The sequence below is a fragment of the Piliocolobus tephrosceles genome, chromosome 18 (assembly GCF_002776525.5).
Source record: "Piliocolobus tephrosceles isolate RC106 chromosome 18, ASM277652v3, whole genome shotgun sequence".
Taxonomy (NCBI): domain Eukaryota; kingdom Metazoa; phylum Chordata; class Mammalia; order Primates; family Cercopithecidae; genus Piliocolobus; species Piliocolobus tephrosceles.
Genome location: NC_045451.1, coordinates 73,031,954 through 73,053,420, shown reverse-complemented (window position 1 = coordinate 73,053,420; position 21,467 = coordinate 73,031,954). Strand labels below are relative to the sequence as shown.

The following is a 21,467-nucleotide window of genomic DNA, read 5'->3' as shown; positions in this document are numbered from 1 at the left end:
TCTGTGTTTCCCAGCTCCAAAATCCCATCCTGAGAATCTGCTTCCTAGGCCCATGTCTGTGACTAATTACCTTAGCCTGAGTTCCCTGAAAGCAGACTCTGAGAGCAAGGCTTGTATGCAAGGACTTTTTTTGGGAAAGCGCTTCTGGAGCGCATCAGTGCAGCGAAGGGGGATGAACAGGTGAGGAGGAAAAGCAAACGTAAGAAAGCCTTCTCACGTCCATCACCAGGCACAAATGATGCTTGTTCACAGTAGGACTTTCTTTTCTTTTCTTTTCTTTTTTTTCTTTTTTTTTTTTTTTTGAGACGGAGTCTCGCTCTGTCACGCAGGCTGGAGTGCAGTGGCCGGATCTCAGCTCACTGCAAGCTCCGCTCCCCTGGTTCCCGCCATTCTGCCTCAGCCTCCCGAGTAGCTGGGACTACAGGCGCCCGCCACCTCGCCCAGCTAGTTTTTGTATTTTTAGTAGAGACGGGGTTTCACCGTGTTAGCCAGGATGGTCTCGATCTCCTGACCTCGTGATCCGCCCGTCTCGGCCCCCCAAAGTGCTGGGATTACAGGCTTGAGCCACCGCGCCCGGCCTTCTTTTCTTTTTTTAAGACAGAGTCTCACTCTGTCGCCCAGGCTGGAGTGCAATGGCACGATCTTGGCTCACTGCAACCTCCGCCTCCCGGGTTCAAGCGATTCTCCTGCCTCAGCCTCCTAAGTAGCTGGGATTACAGGTGCATGCCACCACACTCGGCTGATTTTTGTATTTTTAGTAGAGACGGGATTTCACCATGTTGGTCGAGCTGGCCTCTAACTCCTGACCTTAGGTGATCCACCCTCCTTGACCTCCCAAAGTGCTGGGATTAGGGGCGTGAGTCACCACGCCCGGCCCCCACTGGGACTTTCTAAGGAGCCTTAAGAAATGCAACTGAGAATCGGCCACCTGGAGCCTCAGCGCAGCGGCTCACATCTATAATCCCAGCACTTTGGGAGACTGTGGCAGGAAGATCCCTTGAGTTCATGACTTCAAGACCAGCCTGGGCAACATAGTGAGACCTTATTTCTACAAAAAAGCTTTTATTAAATTAGCTGGACATGTTGGCCTGCACCTGTAGTCCAAGCTACTCGGGAGGCTGAGGCAGGAGGATCACTTGAGCCCGGAAGGTCAAGGCTGCAGTGAGCCATGATCGCACCATTGCCCTCCAGCCTAGGCAACAGAGCAAGACCTTGTCTCAAAACAAAACACAACAAAAGCAAAACAGAACAACATCAATTAATTGCCTGCCTGGGGTGTGAAAGGGGAAATCCACATCGGTGAAGAGTGATGCCACTGGTGCTAACTCCTGTGCACATCTGAGTTAAGAATGTTTGAATGACTGGTGTGTTGGTTTAAGTGTTGCAAGTTACAGCATCAGAGAAGCCGCAGAGCGGAAAGGGAAAGGTGCTCAGAGATGATGATTCATATGGCTGTGAATTCATTAAGATTCAGGGATTTGAATATGTCTCCTCATAACAAGAATATACAATATACTTCATGTAAATTTTTCTAGTCAAAGAAATGTTACTTAAAACTGTCTGAACTCTGTTTCACCTGGGAGAAAGTATGTTTTTGCAACAACATCAATTCTTTTGTGTTCTTTATTAACATGATAGTATTTCATTTTAGAAGCAGCCTGATATGTACTTAAGCATAAAATAGTAAGAAGTGGGAAGTAGCTGTGGATAAAAAGAAACCAGGCCAAGTGCAGTGGCGCATGCCTTTAATCCCAGCACTTGGGGAGGGCAAGGCAGGAGCGTGGCTCGAGCCCAGGAATTCAAGACCAGCCTGGGCAATATAGTAGGACTCTATTAATTTTTTTTATTTTAAAAAAGAAAGCAAAAGAAAAAACAGTGAAGTACATTTGACATTCTATTAAGAAAATTGCAACTACCAGGGTTAATAGGGATGTGGGCAAACCATATAGTTCTAAATTGCTGCCTATAGCATTACGTTGGTTCTGTTCTTTCATATAGCAATGTAACAGCGGATTTCAAAAGCTATAAAAATATCTGGCTGGGCACAGTGGCTCACACCCATAATCCCAGCACTGTGGGAGGTCAAGGCAGGTGGATCACTTGAGTCCAGGAGTTCAAGAACAGCCTGGGCAACACGGCAAGACCCCCTCTCTACAAAAAATACAAAAATCAACTGGTCATGGTGGCACACGCTTGTGGTTCCAGCTACTCAGGGGGCTGAGGTGGGAGGATTCTTGAGCCCAAGAGTGAGCTGAGATTGTACCACTGCACTCCAGCCTAGGTGACAGAGCAAGACCCTGTCTCAAAAAAAAAAAAAAAAGAGCAGCAGGTGCTTTGAGCACCTTTCTTGCATACCTTCAGCACGTACTTCTACACCCAGAGGCTATTTTCTGCTTTAATTTTTTTTTCTGGCCATGGAAACAAGCTCAGCTTACACACAGGGCAAAGTAGGAGTGCCAGAGAGCTAACTAGTTCTAGAAACAGTCTTCAAACCATGACAGGTGGGGAGTCTGTGGCTAAAACTGAGTTTCCTTGCCCTTTGGTTTGGAAACTTTGACAATATGTTCTTTACTGCCCCCGAGAGTTTCCCAGCACGCTGGAAGTCCTCCTGTTGCCCACAGTGCTAACTGGTTGTTTAATAAACATGCCGTTGGCTTTCTTCTTTTCCCTGTTTCCCTTCCCCTCTCCCTTCCTAGTGTTTCCTGGCGTCACCTCCCATGTAGGACACGCTCAAATCTCCATCTCAGGTTTGCTTCTAGACAAACTCAAATGGAGGTAATAACCTTTTGGACCAATAATTACACTTCTGGGTATTTATCCAAAGGAAAAATTCTTAAAAAGAAGGGAGGTGGGCCAGGTGCAGTGGCTCACACCTGTAGTCCCAGCACTTTGGGAGGCTGAGGTGGGTGGACCACCTGAGGTCGAGAGTTCGAGACCAGCCTGACCAACATGGAGAAACCCTGTCTCTACTAAAAACACAAAGTTAGTCGGGCGTGGTGGCGCATACCTGTAATCCCAGCTACTCAGAAGGCAGAAGCAGGAGAATCGCTTGAACCCTGGAGACGAGGGTTGCAGTGAGCCGAGATCGCACCATTGCACTCCAGCCTGGGTGACAAGAGCGAAACTCCATCAAAAAAAAAAAAAAAAGAAGAAGAAGGGAGGAGTTATGTCTGAAAAAGATATTACATATTTTTATGTAATAGGAAATTTGGAAACAATAGAACATCCAACAAAGATTCACTGTTATTCTTGCAATCACATTGACTTTCCATCATCATAATCAGGCACCATACTGAGGCACCACACTGGTACCCAATGGTGGTACCCAAGGGAGGTTCAAGCATCGGGATACAGCAGGAGACAGGAAGAGGAGAAAATCTTTATTAAGGCAGCAGCAGGGGGAGACAGACAGCAGAGCATTGATTTGAGAGATTTAGGAGGCAAGACGCAACAGAAACCAGTGACCCATCAGACACAGAAGATAAAGGATAGAGAGATGTTGAAGATGACTTCCAGGTGTGTAGCTTGGTTAAATAAGTGGTGCCATTAGCTGTGATAGGGAAAACAGGGAAAGAAGACAGTTTTATACAAGGGTTTTTTTTTTTTTTTTTTTTTTTTGAGATGGAGTTTTGCTCTTGTTGCCCAGGCTGGAGTACAGTGGCGTGATCTCGGCTCACTGCGACCTCCGTCTCCCGGGTTCAAGCGGTTCTCCTCCCTCAACTTCCCGGGTAGCTGGAATTACAGGGGCGCGCCACCAAGCCCGGCTAATTTTTGTATTTTTAGTAGGATGGGATTTCACCATGTTGGCCAGGCTGGTCTCAAACTCCTGACCTCAGGTGATCTACTCGCCTCGGCCTCCCAAAGTGCTGGGATTACAGGTGTGAGCCGCTGCGCCTGGTTTACAGACAAGGTCTTGAGTTCAGATGTGATGAGCTGAGCTGGAGAAGCTTTAATTGCTTCAACACTGTTTCACTTCTATGAGCCCTCGTACTAGTTGAATATGAGCCAGGGCCCTGGACTCCTTGTGGTCGCTTGTCACAGCAGCAGTAGGAAAGGAAAACAGTGTGTGTTCCTGCCGACGTCGCGGGCCTGCTGTGGCTGTGCTCCTTCAAAGAAAGCCACAGTGCCCATCTGGCAGCCCTCTCCTGCCGTCTCTCTGGGTTTGGTAACTGCTCCTGTCCCTTGCACCTTCAGACCCATGGATTGGTAGAATTTCTGCACAGTTGCTGACCCTGCGTGTTTGGTCCTGCTTTACTGATTTATTCTAATCTTGTTCACAACTCTGTGAATCGTTCTGTCCTTAAACTCTCTAATTACCTTTTTTAGCGTGCCAACTGTTTCACAACTGGGCATCCTCTGGGACAGTGACGGATGCAGACTCAAAACTATCAGAATAAATAAAAAGCCCTAGATTTCAATAACTAAGGAGACTTGAGAACCATCTAACACATACAAAGGAATATGGTTCTAACAAAGTACTCAAGAACTAATCATTGTAGGGTCTGGCATGGTGGCACGTACCTGTAATCCCAATGCTTTGGGAGGCCAAGGCAGGAGGATCACTTGAAGCCAGGAGTTTGAGACTGGCCTGGGCGACATAGTGAGACCCCGTCTCTACAAAAGAAATTTAAAAATTAGCCGGGCGTGATGCATGCCTGTAGTCCCAGCTCTGGAGGCTGAGACGGGAGGCTCTCTTGAGCCCAAGAATTGGAGTCTCCAGTACCACTGTACCCCAGCCTGGGAGACAGAGTGAGTTCCTTGCTCTAAAACAACAACAACAAAACACACATGAATCATTTTTAGAATCCTGATCAAAGTCACCTACTTTTCATCTTCCTTTATTCATTATTTATTCTTCCTTCCAAGACTAATCAAGGCAAAATTTTGATATTTATCTTAACAGTGTGGTAAAATAAGGCCAGGCGCAGTGGCTCAAGCCTGTAATCCCAGCACTGTGGGAGGCCGAGACAGGCGGATCACGAGGTCAGCAGATCGAGACCATTCTGGCTAACACGGTGAAACCCCGTCTCTACTAAAAATACAAAAAACTAGCCGGGCGAGGTGGCGGCGCCTGTAGTCCCAGTTACTCGGGAGGCTGAGGCAGGAGAATGGCGTGAACCTGGTAGGCGGAGCTTGCAGTGAGCCGAGATCCGGCCACTGCACTCCAGCCTGGGCGACAGAGCCAGACTCCGTCTCAAAAAAAAAAAAAAAAAAAAAACAATGTGGTAAAATATATATCTGTTACTCTCTGGTAACTTCCCTTCCAACAGATTTTTATGCCACCCTTTGTCCTCTGGAATGGTTCAATGTGGCTTGATTTGCTAGGATTGTACTTCTACTGCGGAACCCCAAACTCAGACCTGTGTACCCCATGAGCAGCGGGGGCCAAACACTGAGACACTGGTGCTTCTGGACGTCAGCAGCCGGTTGTGACATCCTTAATGGCATCCATTCCCTCTGCAAAAATGTTTTGTGACCTTGAAGTTATCTCCTTCTCTTGACGAAGAAACAGCCCATCAGCAGTTTATCATTATATTGAGGGACCAAGAGATATCGGCAGAAAGCAGGCAGTTAACATGTGCAAGTAGGCAAGGGCCTGATCAGAATGTTCATGGTTTCAGCCACTAAAAATGCAGGGTGCTGAAATCTCGAAGGGCCCAGTTACACTCCTCTCTCCCCCAGTCAACATTCATTCACCCTGCAGGTGTAAGACCTATAAGTGCTCCCCGTTTCGGTCACTCTGGTGGGGTGAGGTAATATCTCATTATAGGTGTAACTGGTATATTCTCGAGTGACTAATGAGGGTAAGGTTCACGTGCTTCCTGGCCATTTAGATATCCTCTTCACAAAATGCCTACTCAAAAATATCTTGCCAATTTTCCTATTAAGCTACCTTTCTCATACTGACTTGTAGGCATTCTTTGTTTTGGGGCGTGAGTCTTTTTGGGATGTATTCATTGCAAAAATTCTACTCCGCAGTTCACCCTTTCCCTTAATGCTGTCATTTGCTGAACAGAAATCCTTAATTTTAAGGTACTTCAATTCAAAAGTTTTTTTCATTGAGAAGCCGAAAGATTTTTTTTCATTGAGAAGCTGAGGGATGAAGCTCTAAGGAGCCCTGACCTCCTTAGAGAAGGCATGCCTCTAGCTCACTGCATGGAGAACCCTCCCTGTGGGGATGCATTTGTGGAACTAGCTGGAAGCCTTGTATAGCTGGCTGCCATATCAAATGACCATGGACTTGGTGGATTAAAACACCGTTTATCCTCAGTTAGTTCTAGAGGCCAGGAGTCCAAAACCAAGGTGTCTGCAGGGCTCTGCTCCCTCGGAAGGGTTCAGGGACAAGCCTTCAGTGCCTCTTCCAGCTTCTGGGTGTTCCAGGTGTTCCCCATGGCTGAGTGACTGACCTCTGCCTCCATCTTCATATGGCCCTTTCCTGTCTCAAATCTCTCCCTGCCCTTCTCCTAGAAGGACAGTTGTCATTGGATTTAGGGCTCACCCTGATCATCCAGGATGATCTGATCTTAGGATCTGGAGCTCAATCTGCAAATACCCTTTTTTCATAGAAGGTCACTTTCACGGGTTCCAGGCAGACACATTTTTGGGAGGCCCCCATTCAATCTACTCTATTGCCCTTTGGGTGTACGGGAAAGTTGCTCACCGGGAGATGTCTCATGGGTGGTACTCTGCCACAGACGTGCTGGGGGAGGCCGCTGGTCACTGGAGTCAGCCCAGCAATCTCAGTTCCCCTGTGTGCTTCCCAGCAAGCCCTTTCTCCTTAAGTGTCTCTCCACTCCCCCTGCAGACAAAGCTTAACACCGTGTCAGCTGGCAAAGGAAAAATATCTAAAGGGCCCAGATCCAGTCTCATAGAGAAGGTGAAAAAGGAAGCCCTGAGCTTAATGTCAATACATTGATAACTGACATATTTAAGTACTATGATAGTTCATTGGAAGGCCTACCACATATTCTGTGTGGTTCGGTGAGGCAGTTATTTTTGGAAGTTTTTGTTTTTGGAGACAGAGTCTCCCTCTGTCACCCAGGGTGGAGTGCAACGGTGCCATCTTGGTTCACTGCAGCCTCTGCCTCCCAGATTCAAGCAATTCTCCTGCCTCAGCCTCCTGGTTAGCTGAGACCACAGGCATGTACCACCACATCCAGCTATTTTTTTTTTTTTTTTTGAGACGGGGCCTTGCTCTGTCGCCCAGGCTGGAGTGCAGTGGCCGGATCTCAGCTCACTGCAAGCTCCGCTTCCCGGGTTCACGCCATTCTCCTGCCTCAGCCTCCGAGTAGCTGGGACCACAGGCACCGCCACCTCGTCCCGCTAGTTTTTTGTATCTTTTAGTAGAGACGGGGTTTCACTGTGTTAGCCAGGATGGTGTCGATCTCCTGACCTCGTGATCCGCCCGTCTCGGCCTCCCAAAGTGCTGGGATTACAGGTGTGAGCCACCGCGCCCAGCCCCGAAAGTTTTTTTTTAAACCGTAATTTATTTGGTCTTTTACTAAAACCACTTTTGGAGGCTGTGGATGAAGCTGAATAAATATTAGGATTTTTTGTTAGATACATTAATTGCATTTGGTCCAAACCTAGGCAGCAGATATACTTTGTGGCTCCAAAATATGGAATGAGTGAATCCCCATCTTAATCCCATGTGGCTCGTCTCTATCACCTTGTAATTGTGGCAATTTTAGAGAATCCAGGTGCACTGTGTGGCTTTGAAGCCATATACAGTCTTTTGCTGTATTCACTAGGTGATGTATTCACTAGGTGATGGTAGTTTATGAAATACTGTGTAAGGTAATGTGCCTGGTTTCCATTTCTTTTTCTTTTTTTTTTTTTTTTTTGAGACGGAGTCTCGCTCTGTGGCCCAGGCTGGAGTGCAGTGGCCGGATCTCAGCTCACTGCAAGCTCCGCCTCCCGGGTTCCCGCCATTCTCCTGCCTCAGCCTCCAGAGTAGCTGGGACTACAGGCGCCGCCACCTGGCCCGGCTAGTTTTTTGTATTTTAGTAGAGACGGGGTTTCACCGTGTTAGCCAGGATGGTCTCGATCTCCTGACCTTGTGATCCGCCCGTCTCGGCCTCCCAAAGTGCGGGGATTACAGGCTTGAGCCACCGCGCCCGGCCTGGTTTCCATTTCTAAATGAAATAGCACCATTTATTTTCATCTAAATTAAAAAAATTTTCACTTTTAGCTTGAGTGAGGAATTTTTTAGTTTTATTGAGGTTAGTATACATATAATAAAGTCCAAAATATCTTAAATGTGGAGCTCAATGACATTTTATACACACACATACAAATATATGTATATTATATACAATAGTGTACCACCAACCAAATCAAAATATGGAATATTTCCAGGACCCCTGAAGATTCTCTCATGCTCCTTCCCAGGCAACACCCCCACCCTACCAGAGGCACCCCCCAGGTAACACTATTATGTTATCTATTTTTGAACTTCATATAAAATGGAAACATAGTTACGCTCTTTTGGATGCTGCACCATTTATTAAAGACACATTACTTTAGCCTTTGTGAAATACACAGGCACAAAGACACACACCAGATGGCAATATGTGCGAACCTGTTTCTGGGCTTTGTTTAGTTCCACTGGTCAGCTTGCCTTTCGTTGCATCAATACCACATATCTTTATAAGAGATCTTGATATCTGGAGGGATAATGTCTTCCAGATCTGTTCTTCTTGGCTACTTTTGGCCCTTGAGTTCATTTTTAGACTCTGTTCTGTTCCATTCTTCTATTTGTCTATCTTCACACTAAGAACACGCTGTTTTAATTATTGTAGCTTTAGAGTAAACCTTATTATCTGGTGAGGTAAAACTTCCATTTTGTTCTTCCTTAAGATTATTTTGGCTACTTTTGGCCCCTTGCATTTTTATTTGTAAATGGTAGCATCAGTTTGTCAATTTCTGCTACAAAACTATGGTGCGATCTTGATTGAGATTGCACTGAAGTCATACATTACTTTGAGAAGTATTGGCAACTTTAAAATACTAAAGTTTCTAATATATTACATCATATATCCTCCCATTTATTTAGCTCTTCTTTCATTCCTCTGAGTGATACGTTGTGGTTTTCAGACTAGAGGTTTTGCTAATCTTTTGTTAAGAATTTTTCTGAATAGTTTATATTCCAATGTTTAAAAATTTTCTAGTTGCTGCTGCTATGTAGAAATACAACTGCTTTTTCTGCCGGGCGTGGTGGCTCACGCCTATAATCCTAGCACTTCGGGAGGCTGAGGTGGGTGGATCACAAGGTCAGGAGATCAAGATCATCCTGGTTAACACGGTGAAACTCCGTCTCTACTAAAACCATAAAAAATTAGCTGGGTGTGGTGGCGCCGAGATCCTCCACTGCACTCCAGCCTGGGAGACAGAGCAAGAGTCCGTCTCAAAATAAATAAATAAATGAAATACAACTGCTTTTTCTTATATTGACTTTGTATTCAAAGACATTGCTAAATTCAATTTTTTTTCTAATTTTTATTTTTTATTTTTTATTTATTTTTTTGAGACGGAGTCTCGCTCTGTCGCCCAGGCTGGAGTGCAGTGGCCGGATCTCAGCTCACTGCAAGCTCCGCCTCCCGGGTTCCCGCCATTCTCCTGCCTCAGCCTCCAGAGTTGCTGGGACTACAGGCGCCCGCCATCTCGCCCGGCTAGTGTTTTTTTTTTTGTATTTTTTAGTAGAGACGGGGTTTCACCGTGTTACCAGGATGGTCTCGATCTCCTGACCTCGTGATCCGCCCGTCTCGGCCTCCCAAAGTGCTGGGATTACAGGCTTGAGCCACTGTGCCCGGCCATTTTTTTCTTTTTAGAGATGGAGTCTCACTGTGTTACCCAGGCTGGTCTCCAACTACTGGCCTCAAGTGATCCTCCCACTTTGACTACCAAAGTGCTAGTATTACAGGTGTGAGCCACTGCACCTAGCCTACATTCACTTATTAATCTAATAGTTTACCTGTAGATTACTTTGGATTTTCTATGTGTACAATATATTGGCTATAACATCAACTTTGTTTCATCCTTTCCAATCATTATACCACTTCTTAATTTTCTTCACTTGTTGCTACGACTCTACAGTGTAGAACAGAAGTGATGATAGTGGCCATCCTTGTCCTGTGTCCAAGCTCAAGAGGGGATGCAATCACTCAGAAAACTGTTCAGCAGTGTATGTTGAACATATAGATACACTGCAATCCAGCAATCCCACTCCTAGATAAATGCCCACAAGAAATGAGTGTATGTATACAAAAGACAAGTACAAACATGTCCTTAATGGTCCTCTTCATAACGCCAAACTGGAAACAACCAAATTCAGAACAAATACATGGTAGTAGACTCAAACAATCACATACTATTTAGCAGCAAGAATGAACAAACTATTCCTACAACATGGATGACTCTCACTAATTTGTTGAGCAAAAGCAGTCAGACATTAAAAAGCACATATTACATAATTAAACAAAGTTCAAAAAAGGCAAAACTAATCTATGGTGTTAGAGGGCACGGGGCTGGTTACTCAAGGGGGAGGGGAGGATTTAGGATGGTGCTTCAGGGGCTTTCTGGAGGACAGATAAAGTTCCTATTCTTGGCCTGAGTACTGATGGATAGCTATGTTCACTCTGCAAACATAGCTGAGCTATACACTTGTGATTTGTGTGCATTTCTGTGTAATTTCAAAGTTTATTAAAAGCTATATATACCTAAGTTCATTGGCACTGCAATCTGTACAGTCTGAATTTGTATAACAAATGTCTGCCCAGCTCTATAAATGTACAGCTCTTGCAGACACTAGGCTTTTGGGGTGTATTTTGATATGTTTGTCTCTCTGAAGTTCTAGCTGTAAGGGCCATTTTAGTCTGTTTGTGCTGCTATAATGAAATCTCTGCAACTGTGTAATTTACACACAACAGAAACCTATGTCTCACAGTTCTGGAGGCTGGGCAATGCAAGGTCAAGGCACCAGCAGGTTTGATGTCTGCTGAAGGCCCATTCCTCATGGTGCCACCCAGGGGTCTTCACACGGCGGGACAGAAGGGCAAAAAGGGCCTAAGCTAATTCCCTCCAGTCCTTTTATGAGGCACAAATCAAATTCATGAGAGCAGATCCCTCGTAACTTAATCCCTTCCCAAAATGCCCACCTCTTAATATCGCCACCATGAGGACTAAGTCTCACCACGAATTTTGGAGGGGACACTATTATTTAAACCACAGGAGGGGCTGTGGGTAGTAAGTAGCGTTTTCTCTGGAAAGGTATACATTATACATCGAGGGGAGAGAGCCTCTTTAACAGGATACTAAAGTGCAGAAGGCAGGCCTTGTTCCAGTGAAAGAAGGGACTCCAAACTCTTGCTATGCTTCCTTTCCTCTGGTCTAGAGCAGTGGTTCCCAAACAGGGATTGAAGGGGCCAAGGACTAAGTTGAAGACATTGCTATGAATCCAAATATATTATCCACCAAGCATGATCTGTAAAATGAGTATCTCATACATATATGTACTATTATTTAAAAATACATATGACTACTTAATTTATTATTCTTTTAAATGAATTTGTAATTTTTTAAATTAACAGACTTTGTTCATTATGTATTTCCTCAAATATATAAAGAGTATGCACATAAAAGTATGGCTACTATCAAAGGAATTTGAACAATTTGGGGGCACTAGGGAAGCTCGACATTTTAAAATCCTGAGAACCTCTCATCTTGACTTCAAAGGGGGCAAAAGTCTAGGTTTGGGATCCTTCAGAAACAACAAGCTAGGAACTAGTTGGACTGGGGTCACCTATGTCAGAGAGACCAAGTCATATCTTGTCAGCAGGATATCTCAAAGCAAGTTAATCTCTGTTGTTTTCTTTTCATCCTGGGCTTCAGTGAAGCCCTGTATAGGTATTTTTCTGGAGCAATCGTTCTCAAACTCCGGGGAGGCACAGGCATCCCCAGGAGAGCTTGTTCAAGTAGAGTCTCCCGGGCCCCAACACCAGAGATTCTGACTCAGTAGGTAGGGGTGAGGCCTTCAAACTGCATTTCAAAGAAGCTCACAGCAGATGCAAATAATGCTGGAGTGAGAACTGTTGCTCTAGATTCTTTGCTGCACTCAGCAAACTAAATAGGCAAATACAGCTCCCCAACCAGAGAGGCTGACAAGTGAGTTCCAAAGGGATGCTGAATACTTGGCGATAAGAACTGCTGCTTTGAGACAGAGATGCCCCTCCTTTCAGGGAAACACCCCCACCATTGCCAACCTTGATTTTAGGTGGGAGACTTGTTCTCCCTTGATAGAACACAGTATTCTTTGGTTGGAAAGCAATCTGATGAGCAGACTAATGCGCACGTTTACAGGATATTCTGTGAGATACCACACCTTTAATCAAAACAATCAGATTCAATGATAGAATTTCAAAACCAAGGACCATGAGACATTGTGGGGTCTTTCGGGAGAAGCTTTCCTGTATCCCTAAACCACACTATGTAAGTAGAAAGCTTGCTGACTGCTTCATGTTTTGTTACTACGATTTCTTCCGGTTCCGTAGCCAACTTTCTTTTCTATCTTTTCTTTTTTTACCTTCTGGCTAGGGTTTTCGTTCTTTTATGTGATTAAGGACATTTTTCTGCTCCAAAGTATTTTAGTCCTCTCAGCCGGCTCTGTCCAAAATAACTGTCTTTGACGATCGAAACGTTCTACATATGTACTTTGTCACACAGCAGACACTAGCCATACGTGGTTATACCACATCTGAAATGAATTAGTATTCAATTCACACTGAGCAACTGAATTAGTATTCAAAATTTAAATCCCAATACTGGATAGCACGGCTAAACCTTTCCTAACCCTTCACGTTTCTTATGAAGATTATATAGTAGGATATTACAAGCTCTAAAAAAGAACTATCTTAAATCTGAAGCAAGATGACTTCTCTAACTAGTACGTTTGTTTGGTCAAAGAGGACGTGCTCTTTTTCACAGTTAGCTCTAATTCGTAAGTTGTAGAACGTTTTCTTAACAAGGTGTATTCTCCCAAATTCCGGGAGAGGCTGCCTTTCCTTTTGCTCCAGCGGTTTATTTGGCATAAAATCTGCAGGCTTACGGGAGCTGACACCAGGGCAGAAAAGAATGAGGAATCTGTTCCCAAGTTGGTCACAGGCCGCTAAACTGACCTAGAAGATGTTTAAAATAAAATTCAAATACCGCACTTTAAAAAAATACGAAGGCTGAGAAGAAAACGAGAGATGGGAAAGCAGGAAGGCGGAGCGTGCCGGCGGCTTCTCTGGGGACTTCCTCAGGGGGTCCTATTCCAGTAACCCCGCGCTACCCACACCACCGCCTCCCTCGTGTCGGAAGAAGCCAGCCCAAGTGGCTGCCACCTCGTGCTGCGCGCCGGGACCACGGCCGCCCGGTGGTCCCCTGGCCCCGCCCCCTCCCACCTGGCCGCCCCGAGCCCCGCCCCCCGAGCGCCCCGCCCCGCCCCGCCCCGCCGCCGACTCCGCGCGGCTCTCGGGCGCCGAGTCTGCGCGCTGACGTCCGACGCTCCAGGTACTTTCCCCACGCCCGGCCGGGCTTGGCGTGGAGGCGGGGCGCGGCGCGCAGGGCGCATGCGCCGCAGCGCCAGCGCTCTCCCCGGATCGTGCGGGGCCTGAGCCTCTCCGCCGGCGCAGGCTCTGCTCGCGTCAGCTCGCTCCCGCCGCCATGCCCACCACCATCGAGCGGGAGTTCGAGGAGTTGGATACTCAGCGTCGCTGGCAGTCGCTGTACTTGGTGAGTCGCGGAATCGCGCGGCGGTCGCCGACCTCCTCCGAGACCCGGGCTCGTGCCCTGCCCGCAGGCTCCCTCCCGCCTCCCCCGCCTCTCGCATCTAGCTCGGGGCGGAAGTGGCGGCGCGGGCCGCGTCAGGGGCGCGCCTGCGCTGACCGCTCTCTTGCGCCTTTTGGGGCAAAAAAAAGGCATGCTTGTGTTGAGCAGCCTCATGGTTAGCGCAAGCGCAGTTAGTTCTGGAGGGCGGCGCCAAAGCGCCTTCTTGGGGAGCGCGTGGATACGCCCGCAGCATTGAGCGGCCCGGTCGGGGTCCCTGGTGAATCTGTGGGGGCGCTCGGGCAGCCAGTGTAGGGGTCCCGGAGTCCGCTGCCACGCCGCTGTGCGTGGTTCTTGCTCGCGGACAGCTCGTGGTTTTTCTCTGGCCGGGTGTTTTGTGGCCGGGCAGGCAGCCGGCGTCCCCGGGAGCAGCGAAGGCGGGGGCGGGCGAGCTGGGCCGCGGCGTCCGGGTCCAGCTGGCGCTCGCGCAGGACCTGTCGGAGCAGGCTGCCGTGGGCGCCGCGCCGGCCGCCGCAGCCCTCTGCGAGGCGAAGCCAGCTCTCCTGGCGGAGCCGCGGTGGTTGGGGTGGCTCGGGGCCCCGGGCGAGGGCAGCGCTCCCGGCACTCTCCGTCTTCGCATTGCCCCATAGTCCAGCGGCGCCCAGCGTGGGGTCTTCCCCCACAGAATCCTCCCGGAACGAAAGAGGCTCTGCTTGTGTTCGTCCAGTGATAGCGTGTCATTCTCTTTATAGTTTTCCTTACTGAGGTATGCTTTCCTTGCAGTGAAACGAAGATCTCATGGGTGCTCCCAAACGAGTGTCACAAATGAATCTCCCCTTGCAAGCCCCCTCGAATCAAAATAACCTTTCCTTGCCCTGAGATAGTGCCCTCGTCCCCTCCCCAGGGGCACCCTGTTCCGACGCCTGTCGCCCTAATCGTGCCTGTTAAGCTCACATAGATGCAATATGTAGTGTAAACACCTGTGATTCGCTTTTTTATGTCAACTAGACTACCTTTTAATTCAAACAAAACTTTCTCTCTCTTAGAATGATTTAATTGCTTTCCCCTTTTTAATCCTTCCCGTATTCCCAAGATTGAATTTGGTGACGGTTAAGTTAATGCTGCTTCTGATGTTTCGTTCTCTGTGTGTAAAGTAAAAGAAAAGACGGGCTTTCCTGTAAATGTGGATGATCCTGGGTTTTTCCCCTTTCCATTTAATTAGATGACAGTGAAAAATGTGTTCAGAAAGTACGTTTTCTTCTTGAACACATTAGTGGGAAGTATAAATATCCTGAATCCCATGACACAGAGTATGTTAGAATAGGGCTCTAAGTTTTAAAGAATGCTGTTAAGGACTCTTCCAATTATAGACAATCTGAAACGCTAATTCTAGTAGGAATCTTAATGTGAGAGAGAGCCTGCCAGCTGCATCTTCTCCAGTTACATTTGTTTTAGCAGAGGCTGCTGTATCTAAGGCTTAGGTTATATATATCGAAATAGATTTGAAAAGAGAAAAGTGAAGGTAACTTAATTCAGCTTAACATTTTGGTTTAAAATATTTGATTTTCTTTGGTATGGTTAATATCCTTGAAAATTCAATAAGAATTGTGATTCCTCTTTCCAGAAAAATAAACTTACTCGCATCCACTGGAGTATTTCACATCCATTTTCAAAAAGATCAGGAAATCCTTCTATAGATTCTTACCGAGGAATCCTGTAGTTTAATTGGTTGGTTAATACTCATTATTTTTTCCTAGTGGAAAACAAGACCATTAGTTTGGTCATGAAACCATGGCCATGCACACTGGTGTTACAGTAAAAGTAGGTCACAAACCAAGAAGGTTAGTAATGGAAAGCAAGTCAGAAGGTTTGGACTGTGTGTTTTCCTGTGGCCTTAGAATTAGAACATCCATTCAGCCATTCCACAAATATGCGCCGACCCCCAGTGGAGTTGCAGCTTTTGCTCCTGGCCTTGGGGATTCAGCAGAGAATGCTCCTGACAAGGTTCCTGCCCTCGAGGTGCTCACACTCGAGGGCTTATTCTTCTGGGGTCTCATCGTAGTTCCATATTTTCATTCGTTAGTTCATAACATGCTTGTTATGCGCTAGTGTTAGACACAGAGAATTCTTGTTAAAAGACAAAAGAGTCCCAGTTTTTCAGGATGCAGCTGTGTAAATAGGTAAGCAGATGAAAATGTGAAAGTGATACATGTAAAGCTAGCCTGAAGCACAGGGTGTTGTGGAGTTGTGTACCTAGGAGTCCTGTATTTCCGAAAAAGGGGTGCACATGGGAGTTCTGGTGAAGCTTCTGAGGGGAGGGAGGACTTCACCTAAGTCTTGAAAGACATTGGCCAGGGGAAGAGGACAAAGGAGGTAAAGGGAATTAGTGTTCCAGCAAGGAGGGAGTGCACAAAGGCACTGAAGGAACGCTGAGAGAACCACCCACAGTTTGGCTTGGAGACTGGTGTGAAGTTGAGATGCTGGAGAATAAGGCAGAGCCTAGAAGGCCCTTGTAGATCAGAATAAGGAATTTGAGCTGGTTAATGGGAACTGACTGTGGAATTGTAAGCCTGGAAATACCATATTTACGGCTTTTTTTTTTTTTTTTTTTTGACAGAGTCCTGCTCTGTCGCCCAGGCTGGTGCGATGTCAGCTCACTGCAGCCTCTGCCTCCCGGGTTCAAGTGATTCACTTGCCTCAGCCTCCTGCGTACTTGAGATTACAGGCACACACCACCATGCCTGTCTGATTTTTTTGTACATTTAGTAGAGACAGGGTTTCACCATGTTGGCTGGGCTGGTCTTGAACTCCTGACCTCAAGTGAACCCCCTGCCTCGGCCTCTCAAAGTGCTGGGATTACAGGTGTGAGCCACCGCTCCCGGCTGATCATATTTACTTGTTAGCAAGATCGTTCTGACTGCTAGCAGGCTGGATGGGGAAAGGGTAGACATGCGGCACGGGGCAGTAGTTGGTTGGAGTAAACCTGAACAGAAATGATGAGCTCCTGCACTTAGACAGTGGCAGGAGGGATGGAGGGGAGATAAGAGATTTGAAATGAAATGGTAAAGGGGTATATGTTATGTATAAGTTTGGTTCTGAAACTGTTTAATTCAATTTGAGGTACCTGCGAGACACTGAAATTAAGCGAGTTGAATGTATAAATTTGGAGTTCCGGAGAGAGGTCTGAGTAAATGTGATTTTGGAAATCACGAACACGTGGGTGATATTTGAGGTCTTAGACGTTGATGAGATCATCCAGGGAAGATACAGAGCGTTTGGAAATACCAAAGGCCAAGGACAGAATCTTGACAACGTTTAAAAGGATGGGTAGAGAAAGAGAGCTTGCAAAAAAGACTGGCAAGGAACAGCCGCAGAAGTGGGGAGGAAAGCAGTGGAGGGAGTTGAGGGTGAGCAGGGCCGCCTCCCAGGTAAGGGCCAGCCTGAGATGGCATTACATTGAGCAGCTAGATTAACAGATACCTTGAAGGGAGTCATGTCAGCAGACTACACAAGACAGATACGAGTTCAGGAGAGAGGGTAGGAAGAAATGCAAACTACCAAGTGGACACTGCTCTTTTTAGAAACCCAACTTGAAGAATTGGGGAGAGGCAGCTAAAACGAAGCAGAATTCTGTGACTTGTCACTTAAACGCTTTATCGGCTTCCCGTTGCTTACAGTGTAAATTCAGCCCTTCCTCTGGCTCCCAAGACCTCATGGCCTGCATCTCTCACTTGATTTCCCCTATTGCTTTCCTCCCCCTTTTCCACTGTGTTGTATTCTTGGAAGTGTGTGTGTCCATTCTCCCCTTAGGGCGTTTGTAAATGTCGTTCTGTCTGCCTTGGCACAATTTCCCCCCCTTCTCTTTCCTTTCTTGCCTAAACTACCTCCTACTCATCCCTGAAGTCTCACTTCCTTGGCAGGCCTTCTTGACCTGCCCATGCTGGGTATGAGGCCCGGTTGCGTACTTCTCTAGCATCCCAAGACTTCCCCTTTCATAGCGGGAATTGGATGTCATACAGCAGCAAATGATTTCGGGAACACAATTTGCATCAAGCAAACCACTATCTTTAAAGTAACACAGCTTGAGTAGGAAAAGAGTGTTTAAGGTGGCTTTCTGCTTTGTTTAGCACAACAGTGGGTGATGTTTCTGATAATGTTTTTGAAGAGTTGTGCTTTTTTTGGTAATGCTAATGAAGCTGGGAAAAGAAAGGCTTTGCTCTTGAGCAAAAACTGGATACAACTAAAAGCTGGACTTAGTAGTAGGGGAACTTGATACCTTGCTGAAATTCTTGCAGGAAAAATGAATTTAGTATTTTGAGTCTGAAACTCTGGTCCCTTATTCCTTTTTGCTCCTGTTGAACAGTGTCTTTTATTTCATGACTTTGATAATAGGAGGTTTCTTAGAAATGAATTCTTAGGTTGGAGCAGAACAGACTCTGTTAATCTGAGCTTATATTTTTTACTACCTCTTCAGAGCTTCATGAAGGCAGTGCCAGTGCTTTGCACAGCACCAGATGCTTAGTAAGCACTTGAAAATAAGTGCTGAATGAATGACTTTTTACAAGGAAAGGGCAACTTGATGTATTGACGTGATTGCAGGGATGGACCAAAAGAGAGAGGTGGAGGTTGAAGTAGAAGAGATGATGGTTGGAGCCAGAAATCTTGGAAAGCAAGAGTCAGTGGGACCAAGAGCAACAGGCAGAAGAATTGATCGGGAAAGAGTGCTGGCCGGGCAGTGGCTCATCCCTGTAATCCCAGTGCTTTGGGAGGCTGAGGTGGGAGGATCCCTTGAGGTCAGGAGGTTAGGGCTGCAGTGAGCCGGAATTGTGCCACTGCACTGCAGACTAGGTGACAGAGTGAGATCCTGTCTCTAAAACAAGAACAACAAAACAAAGGGTGCAATTGGAAAAGTTTAATTTGCTCTCACTGCATCAGGTTAATTCTGACTTTTTGATTAATGTTCATGATCCCTTTTTGCCTTTTCCTTTCGTCACTACTGATTGCTGTCTGCATCAGGCTGACCTTTGAGAAAGGCAGAGAGAAGGAATGGAGTCTGTGCCTACTGAGGAAAAGAGTAAAACTGGGGAATCGCAAAAGCCATGTTATGGGATGTTTCTAAGAAGTGATGACTCGGAAAGAGTTTATTTTTAAATTCCTTTCTTTTTTAAAGATGGGTTCTCACTCTTGCCCAGTCTGGAGTGCCAGTGCAGTGGTGCGATCATAGCTCACTGCAACCTCAAACGCCTGGGCTCAGGTGAGCCTCTCACCTCAGCCTCTTGGAATTTGGTTGATTAATCAGAGTTTATAAACAGTGGAACTCTTGACTGACTTCATTTTTCTCTTTTTGCAACCAAGTCTTACTCTGTCACCCAGGCTGGAGTGCAGTAGCACAATCTCAGCTCACTGCAACCTCCGCCCCCCAGGTTCAAGCAATTCTCCTGCCTCGGCCTCCCAAGTAGCTGGGATTACAGGTACCCACCACCAAGCCCGGCTAATTTTTGTATTTTTAGTAGAGACGCAGTTTCACTATGTTTGTCATGCTGGTCTTGAACTCCTGACCTCAGGTGGTCCACCCGCCTCGGCCTCCCAAAGTGCTGGGATTACAGATGTGAGCCACCATGCCTTGCCATATTTTTCTTTTTCTTTCTTTTCTTTTTGAGACTGGGTCTCACTTTGTCACCCAGTCTGTAGTGCAGTGGCATGATCTCAGCTAACTGCAGTCTCAACCTCTTGGGCTTAAGACATCCTCCTGCCTCAGCTCCGCACATAGCTGAGCCTGGCTAATTTTTTTGTGTGTTTTTTGTAGAGACAGGATTTAACCATCTTGACCAGGCTGGCCTTCAACTCCTGAGTTCAAGGAATCCGTCCACCTCATCCTTCCAAAGTCTTAGGATTACAAGTATGAGCCTCTGTGCCTGGCCATTTTTCTTTTTTCTTTCCTTTTTTTTTTTTGAGACAGAGTCTTGCTCTGTCGTCCAGGCTGGAGTTCACTGGCGCCATCTTGGCTCACTGCAAGCTCCGCCTTCCAGGTTCAAGCAATTCTCCTGCCTTGGCCTCCCGAGTAGCTGGGACTGCAGGTGCCCACCACCACGCCCGGCTGATTTTTTGTATTTTCAGTGGAGACGGGGTTTCACTGTGTTAGCCAGGATGGTCTTGATCTCCTGACCTCGTGATCCACCCGCCTTGGCCTCCCAAAGTGCTGGGATTACAGGCGTGAGCCACTGCGCCCGGCTGCCATTTTTCTTTATTAGAAATTTGTAGTTCAAATATTGTTAGAGAACAATTTTTACCATTTGTGAGTCAGCCAATTTTTAGAAGTCAGATGTCAAGTGCACATCTTGACACCTCATACTTACAGTGGGGCAGCCAGTTAGGCAGGTGAATCAAAGCTGTCTTATTCTAAAACACTTGCCTTGCCTGCTAGTTACACATTCTCCTGCCTGCTGTCTAATCTCAGTGCTTTTACATGGTTGCACAAACTGAATTCCCTCGAAGATTGGCTGCTCTCTCACACCTTGGAGTCTTCGTATGTTGGATATACTCCATGCCTACCGTATCTGTTTGGGAAACATCATCAAGACTAGACTCTAGTCTTCTCAGGCAAAGTTATATATGCTGCTCCTCCTCTCATTTCTTAGTTCACTGTATTCTTTTATTAGAATATGAACCGCATTGTTTTGTGGCTATTTGTCTGTGTAGCTCCTTGAGGGTGGTCTTCTTTTTCTTTGTTTTCCCGCCACCTACCTATGGGACCTGAAACATGTTAGATTCCTGGTAAATATTCAGTAAACACAGGAAAGCTGCTCCCTTTTAAAATGTCAGCACCTTAGTTTATTCCAAACCCCTCATTTATGGCTGAGGAAACACTGAGCTAATGCTGTTGTGACTTACCTGATGTTACAGTATCTGCTAGTGACATAACTGGGACTCAGATCCAGTCCTGATTCTCATTTCAGCACTGTCCTAATTTACCCATGTGACTACCTGTAGTGCTTTCTTCTTATAATCTATTTGAGATCAGTGGCACAGAGGGAATCATCTTAATTTTGATGGCTAGGAGGGAGTGGATGTGTTATAATATAGGTAGGGTCATTTTGGGATTTGAGGCCTTTAAAACAGTGTCTGGGATCCAGGGATCAGACTTGAAAGGTATTTGCAAATCTGAAACTGCTAAATTTTGTGTACGTGTGTTCCCAGGTATTTCATTTCTAGGTGATTCCTTAGCTTTTGTCATATGTCTGTGATCCCTCCAAATGTAAAGACCACTGCTTGAAGGGAAAGCAGCCTTGGGAAGGGTGCCCCAATGGGGAATGTATACCTAGAAATCGCATTGTTTTGCCTTTGACATGTGTTTTATAGATTACTGATACCTATAATTACAGAAATCCAGATAGTTGCATTTGTCCCCTAGCTTTTCTAGTTGCCTCTTTTTTGATTTCTTGATTTTAACCAGAATCTTTTTTTTTTTTTTTTTTTTGAGAAGGGGTCTCACTCTGTCACCCAGGCTGGAGTGCAGTGGCGCGATCATAGGTCACTGCAGACTCCCAACTCCTGGCTCGAGTGATCCTTTGCCTCAGCCTCCAGAGAAGCTGGGAGTACAGGCACACACCACCATGCCTGACAAATTTCTCCCCCTCCTCCTTCCCCTCCCCCTCCCCCCCCCC

General features: G+C 46.4%; 1 protein-coding gene across 8 annotated transcripts in view; it reads left to right on the top strand.

Annotated features, from left to right (window-relative positions):
• Positions 1-13,508: 13,508 nt before the first annotated feature.
• The window catches only part of PTPN2 (protein tyrosine phosphatase non-receptor type 2), a 100,496-nt gene continuing 92,537 nt past the window's right edge, over positions 13,509-21,467 (top strand). For 3 of the 8 annotated variants that reach the window (XM_023228342.3, XM_023228341.3, XM_023228343.3), the window contains exon 1: positions 13,514-13,770. In XM_023228342.3, coding sequence (XP_023084110.1) covers positions 13,702-13,770 — 69 coding nt within the window. In that variant the 5' untranslated portion in view covers positions 13,514-13,701. Of the gene's footprint in view, positions 13,771-14,338; positions 14,570-21,467 lie in introns of those variants that run through there. The other 5 variants (XM_023228345.2, XM_023228344.2, XM_023228346.3 and 2 more) reach the window with 4 other exon arrangements.